Source organism: Leuresthes tenuis, unplaced genomic scaffold (assembly GCF_036924035.1).
Source record: "Leuresthes tenuis unplaced genomic scaffold, fLeuTen1.0.hap1 SCAF_14, whole genome shotgun sequence".
Taxonomy (NCBI): Eukaryota; Metazoa; Chordata; class Actinopteri; order Atheriniformes; family Atherinopsidae; genus Leuresthes; species Leuresthes tenuis.
Window position 1 is genome coordinate 8,552,183 of NW_027325368.1, and position 15,472 is coordinate 8,567,654.

At 40.3% G+C, this 15,472-nt stretch overlaps 3 protein-coding genes across 5 annotated transcripts; 2 read left to right on the forward strand and 1 right to left on the reverse strand.

Annotated features, from left to right (window-relative positions):
- The first annotated feature begins 526 nt into the window (after positions 1-526).
- Positions 527-8,231, forward strand: LOC140268453 (GTP-binding protein Rheb). The gene is made up of 8 exons (XM_072363318.1): positions 527-825; positions 1,678-1,749; positions 3,632-3,699; positions 3,807-3,889; positions 3,988-4,044; positions 4,139-4,186; positions 4,506-4,587; positions 7,414-8,231. The coding sequence occupies exons 1-8, from the start codon at positions 774-776 to the stop codon at positions 7,504-7,506; spliced, it is 555 nt and encodes a 184-aa protein (XP_072219419.1). The 5' UTR covers positions 527-773; the 3' UTR covers positions 7,507-8,231.
- A 367-nt stretch (positions 8,232-8,598) lies between these two features.
- ly97.3 (lymphocyte antigen 97, tandem duplicate 3) lies at positions 8,599-9,846 on the reverse strand. Of its 2 annotated transcripts, none has more exons than XM_072363320.1 (4): positions 9,755-9,846; positions 9,459-9,528; positions 8,982-9,104; positions 8,599-8,867 (listed from the first exon to the last, which is right to left on the reverse strand). In XM_072363320.1, exons 2-4 carry the CDS (start codon positions 9,505-9,507, stop codon positions 8,761-8,763), a joined length of 279 nt encoding a protein of 92 aa, XP_072219421.1. In that variant the 5' UTR covers positions 9,508-9,528; positions 9,755-9,846; the 3' UTR covers positions 8,599-8,760. The 2 variants fall into 2 exon arrangements, with proteins under 2 accessions (XP_072219421.1, XP_072219420.1); XM_072363319.1 differs by having other exon boundaries at positions 9,459-9,550; positions 9,755-9,827.
- A 2,260-nt stretch (positions 9,847-12,106) lies between these two features.
- Positions 12,107-14,826, forward strand: LOC140268863 (gamma-crystallin N-A). Of its 2 annotated transcripts, XM_072363853.1 has the most exons (4): positions 12,107-12,196; positions 12,405-12,653; positions 13,104-13,249; positions 14,511-14,826. In XM_072363853.1, exons 1-4 carry the CDS (start codon positions 12,176-12,178, stop codon positions 14,644-14,646), a joined length of 552 nt encoding a protein of 183 aa, XP_072219954.1. In that variant the 5' UTR covers positions 12,107-12,175; the 3' UTR covers positions 14,647-14,826. The 2 variants fall into 2 exon arrangements, 1 of the variants encoding a protein (XP_072219954.1); XR_011907567.1 differs by lacking the exons at positions 12,107-12,196; positions 12,405-12,653; positions 13,104-13,249 and adding an exon at positions 14,212-14,316 and having other exon boundaries at positions 14,511-14,600.
- The last annotated feature ends 646 nt before the right edge of the window (positions 14,827-15,472 follow it).

Here is a 15,472-nt window from a genome sequence, read left to right on the forward strand (position 1 = left end):
TTCTCTTTTCATTTGTTGTTGGGTTTTCTGAGATGTTGCGTTTCCTATTCACCTGTGTTTCTTAAAATTCTGTTTGGGTTTTTGCACCTCAGAGCCAAACGCTCACATTTTTTGTGATTTTACAATCAGCCGTTCATTTTCTGCACTGATTAGTGCGACTACATTGAGAGTACATCTTCTGACAGTTTGTTTCATGGTCTTTCTGGTTTCTGTGGTGCCTGATCAACTTCCCCTGTGTCATTTCGAGGTCACAACAGAATTACTACAGCTGATTTAAAGAATCATGGCTTCCTCATCAGTGCCCGCATCCCAACTCCCCAACGTTAACCACATGAATGACACCGTATCCGACCACCCAGCACGTCACGGAGAATGTCTGAGCCAATCACAATTCAGAAATGGGATACCACTGATTGATGAACAGCTGTTTTATCCAATCACAGCGTAGATAAGGGCCTCTAGGTCCACCTTTCCTCTGCTTGTAGCCAATCAATATGGAGCAGTAATTACTAATTCATTACATTGCAAAGGGGAGTGACGCAGTTATTGTAGATGTATAGATACTCCATGCTTTTTTTTCATATGACACGAAATCACCTTTTTTTTCATCAAGCTTTGGTCGTAGAATTCATCACAAACACACTAAAGAAGAGGGATTCCCGCCGTGAGCTGGGGGCTATATGACGGATCTTTACGCCCCTTGAATTTGGATGCCATTCCGGTTGGAGGTTGCGGTAGACCCCGAGGAGTGGATGCGATAACCAGGACGAAACATGCCGCAGCCAAAATCACGAAAAATCGCCATCCTCGGGTACAGATCCGTAGGTGAGTGTCCAGCAGACGAAGCACAGGGGGAGGGGGGTGACTTCTCTGTGTCCTCGGATGGGACGCTGAAGGGAGAATTTCAGCGGCCTCTCCAGTGACTTTAAGTCCATTATGAGAGCGGTTTACGCCTCCTATAATAGACTTAAATGGCAGGGAGTAGAATCTGTCACGCAACGTTGCAGAATGGAAGAATGAGCGCAACCAGATGAGATGTGGCCTTGCGGTTTTAGTAGGCCTCCAATAGGCTGTAAGACATTTTACATTTTTTTTTATTCTTTTTGTTCTTATGGATAGCTTTCCATCAGTGACCCAAATCCTAGAGCCATGTTAGTCAGGGCCATGATCAGTAAAGGCCTGGTGGTCCAGTGATTCTGACTCATCATTCATGGTTTGATGTATCGCATCTGAAATCAAGGAGGCACAAATTGTACGCACTGAAAGGATGTTGAGGATGGCGCGATGGCACACACAGATAGCGCAATTAAAGGACAGCATGCCCGCAGTAACGACAAAACCCCATAAAGATGAAGCTGAGCTTGTGCCTATGGATGCATATGGCGAACATCTTCCTTTATGAAAGCATGCTTTGTGCAGTGCATCAAAAATTATTCTTTTTTTGGATTTGGATTTTTGTTCTATTATTTTCTTATGATATGAGGGCCTATGCTAACCACTCAAACACCCTAACCTAGCCAAAACACTCACACATATATATGTATATATATATATATATATATATATATATCCTTTTTTTTTTTAGAACTGTTGCTTTTAACGATTAATTTCCACATTACAAATATGTGTCCTTCATCTGTTGACTGCCTTTTTCAAATTGTCCTTTGTGTTTTTCAGGAAAGTCTTCCTTGACAATTCAGTTTGTGGAGGGGCAGTTTGTGGACTCCTATGATCCAACAATAGAAAACAGTGAGTTGTCGCTCTTTCACACACAAACTGTGTGAGGTGGCTTCTCACTCCACAGATACAGGTGTTGCTTGTTTGTGTCATTTTTGTCTTTCAAGGTTTTTTTAGACTAATATTTACAACATTAAAGTATCTTGAGTGAAAGTTCTTATCCAAAAATTTTAAATGTGTCAGTAGTGTATCCCCAAAATCTGAAAAACCTATGTGGGAAAGACTAAATAAGTGATCTAAAGGGCTTTGAGAGAAGCCGAGTGGACTTCTTTACTTGGTCCTTGAAGATATTTCAACTCCTGTCTTGAAAGGCTCGTTATCTGGATGATGAGATGAAACGGAAGAACCAAGAAAAGAAGTCCAGTTGCATGTCTTTCTTGTCTGTTCAAGCACTTAAGATTACCATCACCTAGTTGGTAGAGAATCTTCACTTACATATTGCTAAAAAATGAGTAAATATCCAAATCTAGAAACAGATATTCATGTTAAAACCAATATTTTTGCTTGTTTGGCAGCAGAAAGGAAAACACAAAGTCAGCCTTCCAAAACTTTAAGCTACCTTCTTCAGACAGTAGTTTCCAGGTTACAACCGGATTTCTGACTCTACTCTATAGAAACTAGGAAAATACTGCCACATTCCTTTCCTAGGTTTGTTAACATTCTGTGCTGGTAACGATCAACGTGGCTAAAACTACAGAAAAAGATGCACACAGCGGTACACACGTGTACACAAACAGAATACGACCAAATGCCGGCACACAAACGTGATGTAAAAGCCCTAAAAGTGGGGGAAGGTATATTGGCTTTTTTTTTTTTTTTTGACAGCAGCCAGTCAGAATATTTGATGGTTTTGATGCAACAGTCAATATAGGGCACCAACTAAAGATAGTTTTTATTATTGATTAATCAGAGAAACATTTTGTCAAGTCGTACAACAGTCACCCCTCCTGTGATTTATCATCATGATTGTGTTTGACCAAAGTCCAAAAGTCACATTTTTTGGCACATTAAATTCTTACAGAAATTCTTACTACGAAAGATGACTGTTATAAATCTCCTTAACGCCTCACTAATAATAAATGGGACACAGTTTTGTTTAAATATCGTTTAGTTAAATATCGGCTGTAAAATACTGCAATTCCTGATAACTCTATGATTTTAGTAGGATTTGACTAAAAGACAATGAATCACAAGATCCTGCTGTTACCCAGCAGGGTGCAATGTTCCCTCCAAAATGATGTGTTGAAACACCACACCAGCTGATATCACCAATTTCCACAGTGTTAAACATAGACGGAGAAATAGAGAGAGATCTTTTTTCTTTTAGTTTTGTGTGAGATACTTATAGGATGTGCAGAAATAAAATATTCTCTCTGACTGGTACATGTCTGTACATCTTGAGCTCAAAGAGGGAACCTTGCTTGAAGTTACTTTGGTCCAACTTGCAGGAGGAACATACAGTAATTAATCAGCCTCCTAAGCACACATAATCCCAGACACTCCAGAGGCTTGAATCTAAACTTTACCCGCAGGCTCACATATACCACCGTGCGTTTCTCGACTGCGTGGTCTGTATCTATAAATAATCCCTGGATGCTTAATATAAAGTCGTGTCAGCGCTATCAGCGAGATGCTGCAGGCTGTGCACTTCCTCTGTCCTCCTGCAATAGATAACAAGACTCTCCAGACAGATATTGACAGTTTTGCACTGAATGAACTCAGTGGTACCAAACTGGATCCCTGAGTGGGTTGTGTCTTGAAATGACGAGACATCATAGTGTAATGAAGATACAGTACTGTGTGCAGATATCACATGCTACCCCCAATCCTTTGAAAGCTCTAGTTTCTATTTTCTGCTCGTTCATTTCTAACCTGTTTTTTCTTTTGATTGCAGCATTTACTAAAATGATCACAATAAATGGACAAGAATACCACCTTCAGCTTGTAGACACAGCAGGGCAGGTATGACTGGGTATACACCACTAGCCTGTCACTGGTTTATTGATTCTTATGCAAATATGAGTGGTAACATGACACACTAATTGTTTCACTTTATAAACCTTTTCCAGGATGAATACTCCATCTTTCCGCAGACTTACTCCATAGATATCAATGGTTACATTCTGGTCTATTCTGTTACATCTAATAAAAGGTACATGTTCACCCTCCCTTCAAATATTTCTGCTAATGAGTTGGGCTGCATGCACTTTGTGAGTGCTGAAAAGGAATGTTTCCTCTTGTCTCTTCCAGCTTTGAAGTCGTACAAGTTATCCATGAAAAACTCTTGGATATGGTGGGAAAAGTTCAGTAAGTACAGCCTTTTCTCTTGCCCAAGCCTTTCCAAGCCTTTTGGAATATATCACACACAACATTGTGGCATTGTATTTTCCCCGCAACGCAGAGTTCCAATTATGCTCGTCGGAAACAAGAACGACCTACATATGGAGCGGTATGTCCTCGCACTCACCAAATTGGTTTTCATTAGACTTAGACATAGAGCGCCACGCACATAGGTCAGAGCACTGTGTGTTATGTAATCATTTCTGTTCTGTATTGGCTCACGTGTGCTCCAAATGAATGAATGAAACTATTCTCTAACTTTGCACCAAGCTGTTGGAATTCTATCTCTTGGAGTTTTTGTTGCCAGTCCCTCATACACAGCACAGAGTCAATGGAATTGTTCACATTGAGCAGATTTCCTAGTTATAGCAGCTGAATTAGGAAAAAGTCACTTGTTTAATTCCCTATGATTGTTTTTCCCACGTCAGAGTAATCAGTTGTGAGGAGGGAAAAGCATTAGCTGAATCCTGGAATGCAGCCTTCATGGAGTCCTCAGCTAAAGAGAACCAGGTAAAGGGATTGTGATTGATCTGTTTGAAATCTCTTTATAAAATGCAGTTACATGTGAGACATGAAAAAAAAAAAACTTGTGTTGATATTCATTGATTGGTGTTGAGAAAGTGGCAGCGGTTGCACTGTTGTCTACGAGCTGAATTTATATGGCCAAACAAAATGAAATCAGTATTTTCAGACAGACACTGTGACTGAAATTTTCAAACTCAGATTTTTCGAATGCAATGTTTGTTGACACGCGCACCTTACAGGAAGATGCTGTGCGCAGAGTGTGCTTGTGCTCACAGAGCTCTTTTAGTGTTGTTCAGTTGAACTTTTTTGCTTCTTGAAAAAGTACACAAAGTTGCTAAGTTTGCAACAGTGAGGAGAAATTGTAAGCAGTCTGTAGCCTACCTTGTTGCTGACTAATACCCAACAGAAGGTGGCGACTGGGCTGGAGAAATGCACACACTGACACAGGTTTACAAGGGAAGCAGATTACATTGGCTACGTCAGCATAGTTTATATCCTGTTTGAAAAAATAACTATACAAACGAAAGTGTCGGTATACGGCACAGCCCTAAATCCAACCTCCCCGAAACTCAAATGAATTTCAATAATAGATGCGTGGACGTGCTAAATATTCAGTGAATGGCTAATAAGGAGATACTATCATGTTGCATCATGGGAAGCGTAAGATCTAGCATTTTAAGTAGCTTTAATAAGTAAGTATAAAAGTTGGGACTAAAGGTCAGGATTGTGACCTCTTCTGGTTGTCTCTTTGTAAAGTGCATTTCATTGTTTCATGTGAAGTCGACCATCACTGAATTGGAATGACATTCTCTATATTTGCGCCTCACACAGTTCAGGGTAGCGGGGGATGGAGCGTATTCCAGCTGCCATCGGTAAAGACGGGCAGGGCACACCCTGTGGAGGTCGCCAGTCCATTACAGGGCTAATACAGAGAGACAGAGACACACACAGTCGCACTAATCCTCAATTTAGCATCACCCATCAGGCCAACGTGCATGTCATCTGAGCGGGGGAGGGAAAAAACTCACAGAAACACAAGAAGACCTTTGGAAACTCATCACTCATACTGGGAGTTTGTGTGCTGCAAGCATCAGCTTTGTAAACAGCACTGCCCAACAAACTAACAGCAACTCTTAATTTAATATGAGGAGAGTTTCACATGACAAGACTATTCAGGGCTACGCCACTTTGGCTCGACACTGTGCAAATTCACGTTTCATTGCTCTGACCAGTGCATGAAGATAAGGTTTATTTAAATGGAGCAAGATGAGAAACCTTGTGCTGAGAACATTCATCTTAAAACTTTATCTTTAGTTTTAATATTAGTCTGTAGTGATTTAACCAGCAGGAGCTAACTAAATGCACCATGTTGATGGAATGATACTTAAAATGTGAATAAATTAGGCTGTGGATGGACTTTAATCAGCATTAAACATTTATAGACTTTGAAGTCAGTAAAGCTGCCTGTATTGATTTGTTAATCAGTCTAAGTGATTACTACTTTGTCATCCACTGATGCTCTACACTTCATCAGAAGCTTCATTAAATCCCTGAACACATCAGAACACATATCTTGATAAATCTGCAGCCTCTGATATGGGAAGTGCTGCACCAGAGTCCGGTGCCATTATGAACAGCCATCCACTATGTTTACATTTATCAAATGGCTTCTAAACAACATTAGACCGCTGCAGAGTAAAAACCAATCAATACCGCACATATAAGACTAGGTTGTTGTGATTCAGGAGATGTTGGATCCCAGTGGCTCGTTAGTCCTGTGTCCCACTGCCTCTTTTCCAACTTCCCTCGGCAAAAGTATTATTGTCTGTTGCATTCATGGATTAGACTGCGGCAGTCACACCAAATGTCTTGATGGGAATTTGTTGCGCTGTTGTTGTCGTGCATCAGCTGCATCAGAGGGATGACGCCACTGATGTGACCAGCATACAGTGAACTTAGTGACCACCGCCATCTGATTTAAACTCCTCTTCAGCCAGCTCTGAGGCACTTTACACTGCTGCACCTAAATGAACCTAAACAGCAGGCGTGCTTGAGAACACCTACACAGTCTGTGTTCTGAAGCCCTACTGCTCTGCTCTTGTCATGTCTGCACTGTGTTTCCTGGCTTCAAGTGGACTCTTTGTGTTTTTCATTTCCATTTAGGAATGCAGTCGCTCTGAAGTGCAAAGCACTGCAACGTTGGGGAAAAACTCAGAACCACCTTTTCAGAAACTGCAGCATTTAAGAGAACGAAACATGTATTCAAAATATGTCACAAAGCAAAACACCGCTGGGATGAACACAATGATTAGATGCCACAAGATCCAACAACACTAGAAACAGGCTTTTAGTTGGAATAGAATATTTCAGGAAAACTTCAACAAAACAGAAAACACAACATAAAAGAACAAAAGCGCAACGTTCGACAAAACACAGCAAAGCAGACAACAATGTCCCTGTGTTTCTTACATGTTGTGTTTGCTACGTTGTTGCTGTGCTTTGTAAAAAAAGTCCTCTGTTTTGTTGTGCATTCGGTTCTGTTGTGCTGTCCAGTGCTGTTGTGTTTTCCACCTAACACTAAAACAGAAACTCACGTTTTCTGGTGGATGCATTACTCAACACGTGGATGTTTCCAGGAAGTCAGTTAATTGGCTTCAAACAAAGTTGGATGCAGCAGTGCTCAACTTAAAAACAAAGACATCTCTGTTGGGACTAAAGGCCCGAGAGGCTCCAGGAGAGGTTGAAAGTGGTGTGAGTGTGTGGAGTGAAGCATGTGACAGCGTCCTGTGTGTGTTTGTTGCTTTCTTTCAGACAGCCGTGGAGGTTTTCCGAAGGATGATCCTGGAGGCAGAAAAGATGGATGGTGGCGTGCAGCCGGGAAAAACCTCCTGCTCAGTGATGTAGAGCCACCCAATCAACACATAGAACACTGCACTGGGATATCCCGTTACTTGAAGGCTAGCTGCCAGTTCTCCACCTCAGCTGACTCCACCCCCAGGGTCCTAAATATCCAATACTATCTATTTATGGCTCTGATTCCACTGTTATTTACCAGTATTTCCCATTCCCTTCAATCCATCCTCATTTTTCTTTGTGCGTTTGATAAAAAAAAAGGATGAGTGGTGGTTCACTTGTCTTAGATTTCCCACAATCCACCCCTTCATCTATGTGCTCGGCACTGATGCAAAACATCAAACAGTGTATGAGGATGTATCAGAAAAAATGTTTTTGTTTTTTTTCTTGTCACAAAAGTGGCATCACCTGTATCTTGGAACAGAGATAGTAGTGACTTGATGCATCTTAGCTTCTCTTTGTGCAGCTTCCATATAAGCTAGCGACTGCTCTCTGTTTAAATAACACAAGATAAGAGAATTGTCATGTCTGCCATGCATAAGCCCTGAAAACAGTTTGGGAAACACTGACGTTTCTTCTGATACATCACCAGCTGTTTGGGCCCTCCAGTATACGGCTCTTTTTCTACTTCATCACCTCGCAGTACCTCTCTGTCCCTCAGTTTGTTTCATAGCCAAAAAAAATGAATAAAGTAAATCTGCATCCATTTTCTAATGTTGAAAATGTTGTACAAATGTTTTTGATTGTAATCATTAAAGCGAAAAGTGGTTATGTAAGTTGGCTGGTTTGTGGATTATTATCTTTGTTGTTATGCTTGTAATCAAGAAAGCAGCATCTGTTTATATAGTGACAGTTTTCTGGGACAATCTTGAGTTTTTTGTCAGGTAAATGAGAAACGTGGGAAAAATACAGCAGAAGCACCATTTTTAGGCAAATGCTGCCAAATGTTACTCTTTTAAAGGAAAGGTTATTGTTAGCATCCTTTTAAAGATATTCAGAGGTGTGTTTGGCACCAATAGTGATGAGAGATTCGGAGCCTAATTGAAGTTTGTTAAACAAATAGCTGGTGTGCAACTTTTACTGTTGGAAAAAAGAAAGCCCCACAGATCTTGATACGTAAGAATGAAAGAGTAGAGAGTAATGCTTATTGTTCAAACTCTTTAATCATCAAGGAGAGGGGATTACGGAGTATGTTTTTCTAAAAAATAGCTGCTTTGGTGTGGGAGCTGCTGCAGGAGTCATTAGGGGTTGCGGGCCTTCCTCAGCCTCCACTGCCACACAACGCAATTTCTTTGATTTGGGATTTTAATGGGTGTTGCACTGGTCTTCAGTGCAGCACTTGATATCAATGTAGGCGTTCATCTTCAGTATTTCGCAGTCTGATAAAGCGATGCATCTCTGGAAATGGCCAACTAAGATAGTGAAATAGGAGAAGTTGAAAAGAGTCAATTTTGTAAGAAGAACGCACCAAATTTATTGTGGTAATGATAGAGCTGTTTAATATTTCATAATTCTGAGAAACTCACATGGTGCTCTGAGGAACCTGGCTGCAATACAGGCATCCTTCCCTGGTTTACACATCTCTACACTCAAGTGACAGTCGTTTCCGGCCCTTTTTGGGACGCAGCGGTGGCAGTTCAAAGCCTCACCTGAAAAGAGAAACAGCAAGAACAAAGTTCAGACAATGCTGTGGTATTAAGTGATTATATGTGCCTGTTGATGTGGGCTGAAATTTGCTCTGAGTGAGTTAAAAAAAAAAACTCACATAAGTCACATATGTATCCACAAAGTTTGACTTAAATGTTAACATTGTATGCTGATCATCCCAAGTGAGTCAGTCTATTTGATGTTTCAGATACAATTATGACAATCTGTTGTAAAATCAAACTATGGGCATTTTGAACCCTTGCTGAGACTGTGCTGTGAAGGCTAAAAGCAGATTTTTCCTGTTGAACAGCAGTAGGGCTTGTGTTTATACTGTGGAGAATCAGTGACAGACTCACCAGCTGTAAACAGCAGGGCGACGGTTAAAACCAAGACCAACAGCTTCATTGTTCTGTTCAGCACTGCAACCTTTGCCAGATAAAGCACAGAACCGATAACACACACAATACTTTCAAATCTCCAGCTTTCACAGCTGGAAATCCATGAAACGAAACTTGATATGAGTCTGTAAATTCATGCTAGTTTTGTTAGTTTATACTTTGTATCCATTGAGAGTCTGACTAACAAAACCTGTTATAAATAAGAGCCAATAGGATCAAATACACACAAAAAATAACTATTTTTATTCACATACCTTGCTGATTTGTCTGCTTCAGTGTCTGCCAATGGGTTAGATGGACTCATCGTCTTTCAGCGTTTTTATACCTCCATACTTTGTCCTGTCATGGCAACGTTCCATTAAGGGCAATATCTCTGTTAAGTCTATTTACTTAGCACCTTGCTTGCTCTGGGTACACTGTGTTCAGGGGTTATGGTTTCTCAATGCATTATGCAAGAGCAGTCCACTGTTTATCTGATATGAGACTTTGCAGATAGTTAGGTATGTGTTGGTCTAAGACTTAAAAAACGCTTTATATTTGTCAGATTTGTGACTAAAGAATACAAATAGAAAAAAGTCAAAGGCATAGTGTGTTTGCTCTGGGTGGAGTATGTCTGACTCAAAAGGGTTGGCTCACTTTTTATCTTTTAGTTTGAATCTAATTTGATTTTAGAATGTATTATGTTTTATTCTGTTCAGTCATACCAAAGCTGCAAAGTGAGAATTTAGTCTGAGCACCTCTCCAACACTGGCTGAACCCTCCTAGACAAGCTTTCTGTCATTTCTTTAAGTAGTCTTCAGGAATAGTTCTCCAGGCTTCTTGAAGGACATCCCATATCTCTGCCAAGAAAAATGGCTTCTTGGCTGCCACCCTTCCATGGAGGCCATTTATGGACAGCAGATGGATCAGCTAAAGATCAAGACGGCTCTCAGGTCCCATCCAAGGCCTTTTCTGGATTGTATCCCATTTCTCAAGGACATCACTTTCAGATACTGTCCATCTGCTCGAGATAATTTCTTAGGCCTCCACTTCTTTTGTCCTTCACCTTTTGGTCCCTCTGGACACCATGTCAAGATATGTCAACTTTTCAGCTAATAGCTCTTTGAGAATCACTTTGGTGCAACACCACTATTTCTTATTATAGCTTCAGCTTTTTTTTTTTTTGTAGATGTAATAAAATAAATGGGAACAGATTGTGTCTTTGTGACAGTCTTCTAGTAACACAGTGCCCAAAATATACAATAATTTCTTTTTTTTTCTATGTTTTCTTTCAAGTTTTCATTAAAAAAAATGAAAAAACTGAAAGACTTTCAGAAAGCCTGGAGAACTAGTGCTCAATCCACGTGAAAATCTGGCATCTTTGAATTAAAACATAAAGAAATGACCTCAGGAGACTTGAGGCTTTTTCACAGTACTGTAGAAAGGGCTACAACTCTGTACCTTGACTGATGCATAAAAAAAAGTTATATTTCATTACTTACTGAGTGTACTCCACTCAATTGTACTCGTAGTTAAAAATACAGTCAGGGCCCTGCTCAAATGAACAACAGATAAAAGCAGTCTGGGCCTAAATTTGTGTACTCATGCACAAATGTATATTTCAATCTGGAATTTGCAATCTGGATATAAAAGATGTTAAAACCAGAACACAGGGACTATCTGATAGCTGAGTGCATATAATGAGGACACATATGGCCTGGTCTGACTAACTCCAAGTTATTTTCAACCTTTCTTTAAACTGTTACTTTAAATAACATATCGGAGTAAGAATAAAACATAATAACCCCAAGAAAGGTGACTGATAAAAAAAATTCATATGGATGGATATTGCAGCAGTTGGAAATGTTTTCTATTGCTACTTGGCTTGAATAACAAGTAATTATTAGACCAGTCAGACTTTGTTGTACTTACTTATCTCTAATAATGCACCCAAGGGGGAAAGGTAATTTCAAATTTTGTGTCTTATCTCATTGCCTCAAATAAAGAGAAGGAGGGGTCATACATCATATTGAAAATAAGTTATTTGCTTTGTATCCTGCTGCACCTGCCAGAGCTCAAATCTGGTGGTGTTTGATGTTATAAATGAGAGTTTCCTTTCAGATGTTCATGGGTCAAGGTCTAAATTGATCAAATAAGATAAAAAAAGCAGAGAAACAACAACAGTGATGGATTGCAAAAGAGAATAAGGAGGGCTACCTGCGTTCATATAAGACATCGGGGCTGCCTTGTTCTCCCTGCTGCTGTTAAACCTGTGGTTTGGGTTAGTAGTCTGAAACTGACTTGAACCAAACTTCTCTGTTGCACCTTGAGTCATCCCTGCCCTTTCACCTCAGCTTTAACTTTCCCTCCTTGTATTTGTTGTTCTCCTCATCTGGGCACGACCTAAATACTTCTCTGCAACACCAGACAAAGTGCGACATCACTGTTAAAGCCCAATCAAAGCAAAATCTCTGCCACTCTATTGTGTCACATCGTTTGGAGGCAAACTCCAATATCAGCACTGGGACATGTAAGGGAAACTGTCCATGTGGCAAAATGTCTAAACCCCCCATTGTTGTGCTTTTGTTGCATCCCCCTCGCGATACCACCACTCTGTCATTCAGGCATATATATCTGGGAGTCCAAACTTTTCCACTCTTAGACTGTGAGTATTTTGGAAGAGTTAACAGTGGAAAATGTCTCAGTACTCAGGAAAGGTGAGTACCACAAGAATACAGCCTCAGTGCAGCTTTCCCAAACCAATGCTGTCTATTCACAAACAAAAGCTGATCACAAAGACATTACAAACAAAGATTTGTCCAGTTTTAGCTATCCATTACAAATCTTTCTGATTATCTGTTTGACAGAAAAAGAAACCTTTTTTGCAGCATTTTCATAGTGTCTTCACTGTTGTGGTAAAAACAGATCGTGTTCTATGAGGGAAAATGTTTCACGGGGCGAAAGCTGGAGATCTGCAGCGAGTGCGACAACTTTCAAGATCGTGGCTTCATGAACAGGGTCAACTCTATCCGTGTGGAGAGCGGGGCCTTCATCTGCTTCGACCACCCAGATTTTAAGGGCCAGCAGTATATTCTGGAGCATGGAGAGTACCCTGAATTCCAGCGCTGGAATGCCCATAATGATCACATGGGTTCCTGCAGACCAATCAGAATGGTAAGAGAGTGTGTGTACATGAGATCCCAGGGGCAGACAAATGCTTAGCTGGTAAAAAAAAAAACGTAAAAAAAAACAAAAAACTGGCAGATTGGCATATGTGGTGGCCTCATTTGTTCACATCTGTTTGTAATAGCTAAATCAAAGTGTGATTGATTAATATTGTAATAAAGCAAGACTTGTGTTCCCACACAACCACATTTTAACCTTGCAGGTGTTCCCTTTTAAAACTGACACCATCAGCTGAAAGAAATCCACAGCACTGCTGTACTTCAGAAATAGACCATGGCTTCATCCCCCACCTGCCCATTTAAAGCTTACATTTCTATAGGAGCGCACACAGTGCAGCCTCGGTCACATAATAGAAACAGCCTTGGTCACTTGTAGAGAGGTGAAGTCAATTGTTCCTGCTATGACTCAGCGAGCATGCATGCCATTTTCCTCCCACAGCATGGAGAGCACTACAGGATGGAGCTGTTTGAGGGAGACAACTTTGGCGGCCAGTGTGTGGAGCTGTGTGACGACTGTCCGTTTCTGCAAGCACGAGGCCTGACCAAGAACTGTATCAACTCCATCAGGGTTTATGGAGACGGAGCGTATGTATCTATGTGGGCAGAGAAAATGTTTGGCTGAACATGCCTGGAGCACATAGAAATCTCCAATGACTTTTTTCCTGGTGATCACTTGTGTGATCCAACCCAAACTGGGTTAGTTTATGGAAATACTGCAATCACAAAAGGCTACTTTTCTATCTTGCTTCAGTTTGCAATTACAAATGCTGGTAGTTTTACATATACCTCCTCATAACCAACTCAGAGGGCAAGTTAATAATGCAAAAACTTTTAGTCTCTCAGCAAATCACTGTTGAGTCTGATGCCTCTGAGGTGGAGGACAGCAAACGTCCAGGGACTGAAAACAGGCTTAGCACTTTGAAATTATTCACAGCCTTTAAATACACAAACAGTTCAAAACTAAAGTGCTGAATGAAAATATAACTGTGGCACAATGAATTGCTGCAGATTAAACTGGTGTTTTCAAGAAGTTAATATTACAGGAAATGAAATCAACATCACATAATCCGTGCTACTTGTAGCTCTGGAACATTGCTACTATCTAAAAAGGAACTGAGAAGAGAAAAAATGGGACTATATGCAACATACATGTATGTTTCATGTTTCATGGTTTCATGGCCATCGTCTTAAAACATCTCTCTATAACACTAGATAATGAAATAAACTGTGACCAGTTTTAATGGGGACTATTTCTTTTGGAAAGAGTAGTTCCAGTCATAGTGTTCGTAGTGAAGCCTGCTGAAAATTCAGATGTTTCTTTTCTTTTTGAAATACTAAAATGACTGTCACAGATGTTGAACATACATAAATGCATTGCCTATACACAAAACGACACATTATGAATACATTTCAAGTACAGACAAGCTTGTGCAGGCGAGGCAGACAAATCTACCAGAAGAAATCGAGGAAAGCTCCACTGGATGAGGGATCTTCAATGCTTTTAGGAGCATAAACAAAATGAGAAATCACAGAGTTGCGTAGGCAGCCTGGGGCTGACCTGCACAGAACATGAACTGTGATGGGTTAAAGTCCAGCAGAGAGCCATTTTGCATTTCTGCCTTCTCTCCACTGCTGTCGGCACCTGCTCAAAGGTATAAAATACCCAACTAACGGTAGAATAAAACTATTATTTTTAAAGAAAATTCCTTGAGTTAGATTTACAGCTTTGCAAATAAAAAACAAGGCTTGGTCTAATTTTCTGTGAAAATGTCTAACTTGACCTTCTTTTTCCTGATGTGTAATAGATTTAAAAACATATAATTAATCGTATTCCCTCTCTAAACAGCTGGGTGTTGTATGAGGAGCCAAACTACCGTGGCCGCATGTACATCGTGGAGAGAGGAAACTATTGTACCCACATGGAGTGGCAGGCAGAGAACCCCAACATCCAGTCGATTCGCAGGGTGGCCAATTACTTTTAAAGTTACCTCAACATCATTGGCAAAAAGGTCAATCACTAAGGAAAGTCATGACGCACTGTCAAGTCGTCTTTCACTGACCCTGTGGAGCTGTAGAATAATAAAAGATGAAGAAAATGTTTGACGCTGCTCGTTGTTTTATTTTTGTACTGAATTATTCAAAAGCTGAAATAAAGTAGTGGTCCTACTGTACGATAAATCTAATTTTCATGGACTTATTTCTCCTTTTTGTACTCACACAGTGTGCAGCTCCTACTAAGCCATCATATTCCATTGTGGAAATGCCTACAGGGCTATTATTCAGGTAATTGCTTTCTATTATACACCATAAGTGGAAAACCTTTAAGTACTGTGCTTTTCCTCATACTAATGGATCCATTACCAAGTTATATGAGGTATTCTGAACACTGCTGAATACTGATTATTAGGTATATGCAGATTTTATATATTCAAGAGTTCAATGAAAATGTCCCAGAAGTAAAAAAATAAATAAATAGAAATGCAAACCGATAATCTACAAAAGAAAACGTTCAAATTAAGAAACACAATGTTAGGTAGTCAACACAGAGCAATACAAAGTGTGTGTCCTCCCTACATGCAGTGCATAAATCAAGAGTGAAAGAGAGATATTGCACTGTTCGCCAGTGTTGGTGTGGCTGCCCCAGGGAGCTCTGCTACCACCTAGTGTCATTTATCTATTTTACTGTGTAACTCTTCCCAGGGCTCTCGTCGGGCTCTTTCAGCATCACTGACAAAAACACACAAACACACAGAATACGTGCAGGAAAAGAATGATAAAATCTCAGAAATAAATACGATATAGCAACAG

Coding starts and splice junctions, on each gene's coding strand:
- LOC140268453 (XM_072363318.1), top strand. CDS start 774: ATGCCGCAGCCAAAATCACGAAAAATCGCCATCCTCGGGTACAGATCC. Junction 4,187..4,505: donor AACGACCTACATATGGAGCG/GTATGTCCTCGC, acceptor TTCCCACGTCAG/AGTAATCAGTTGTGAGGAGG. Junction 4,588..7,413: donor CCTCAGCTAAAGAGAACCAG/GTAAAGGGATTG, acceptor GCTTTCTTTCAG/ACAGCCGTGGAGGTTTTCCG.
- ly97.3 (XM_072363319.1), bottom strand. CDS start 9,804: ATGAGTCCATCTAACCCATTGGCAGACACTGAAGCAGACAAATCAGCA. Junction 9,551..9,754: donor GAAGCAGACAAATCAGCAAG/GTATGTGAATAA, acceptor GTGTGTTATCGG/TTCTGTGCTTTATCTGGCAA. Junction 9,105..9,458: donor CGCCCTGCTGTTTACAGCTG/GTGAGTCTGTCA, acceptor TTCTCTTTTCAG/GTGAGGCTTTGAACTGCCAC.
- LOC140268863 (XM_072363853.1), top strand. CDS start 12,176: ATGTCTCAGTACTCAGGAAAG. Junction 12,654..13,103: donor CCTGCAGACCAATCAGAATG/GTAAGAGAGTGT, acceptor TTCCTCCCACAG/CATGGAGAGCACTACAGGAT. Junction 13,250..14,510: donor AGGGTTTATGGAGACGGAGC/GTATGTATCTAT, acceptor CTCTCTAAACAG/CTGGGTGTTGTATGAGGAGC.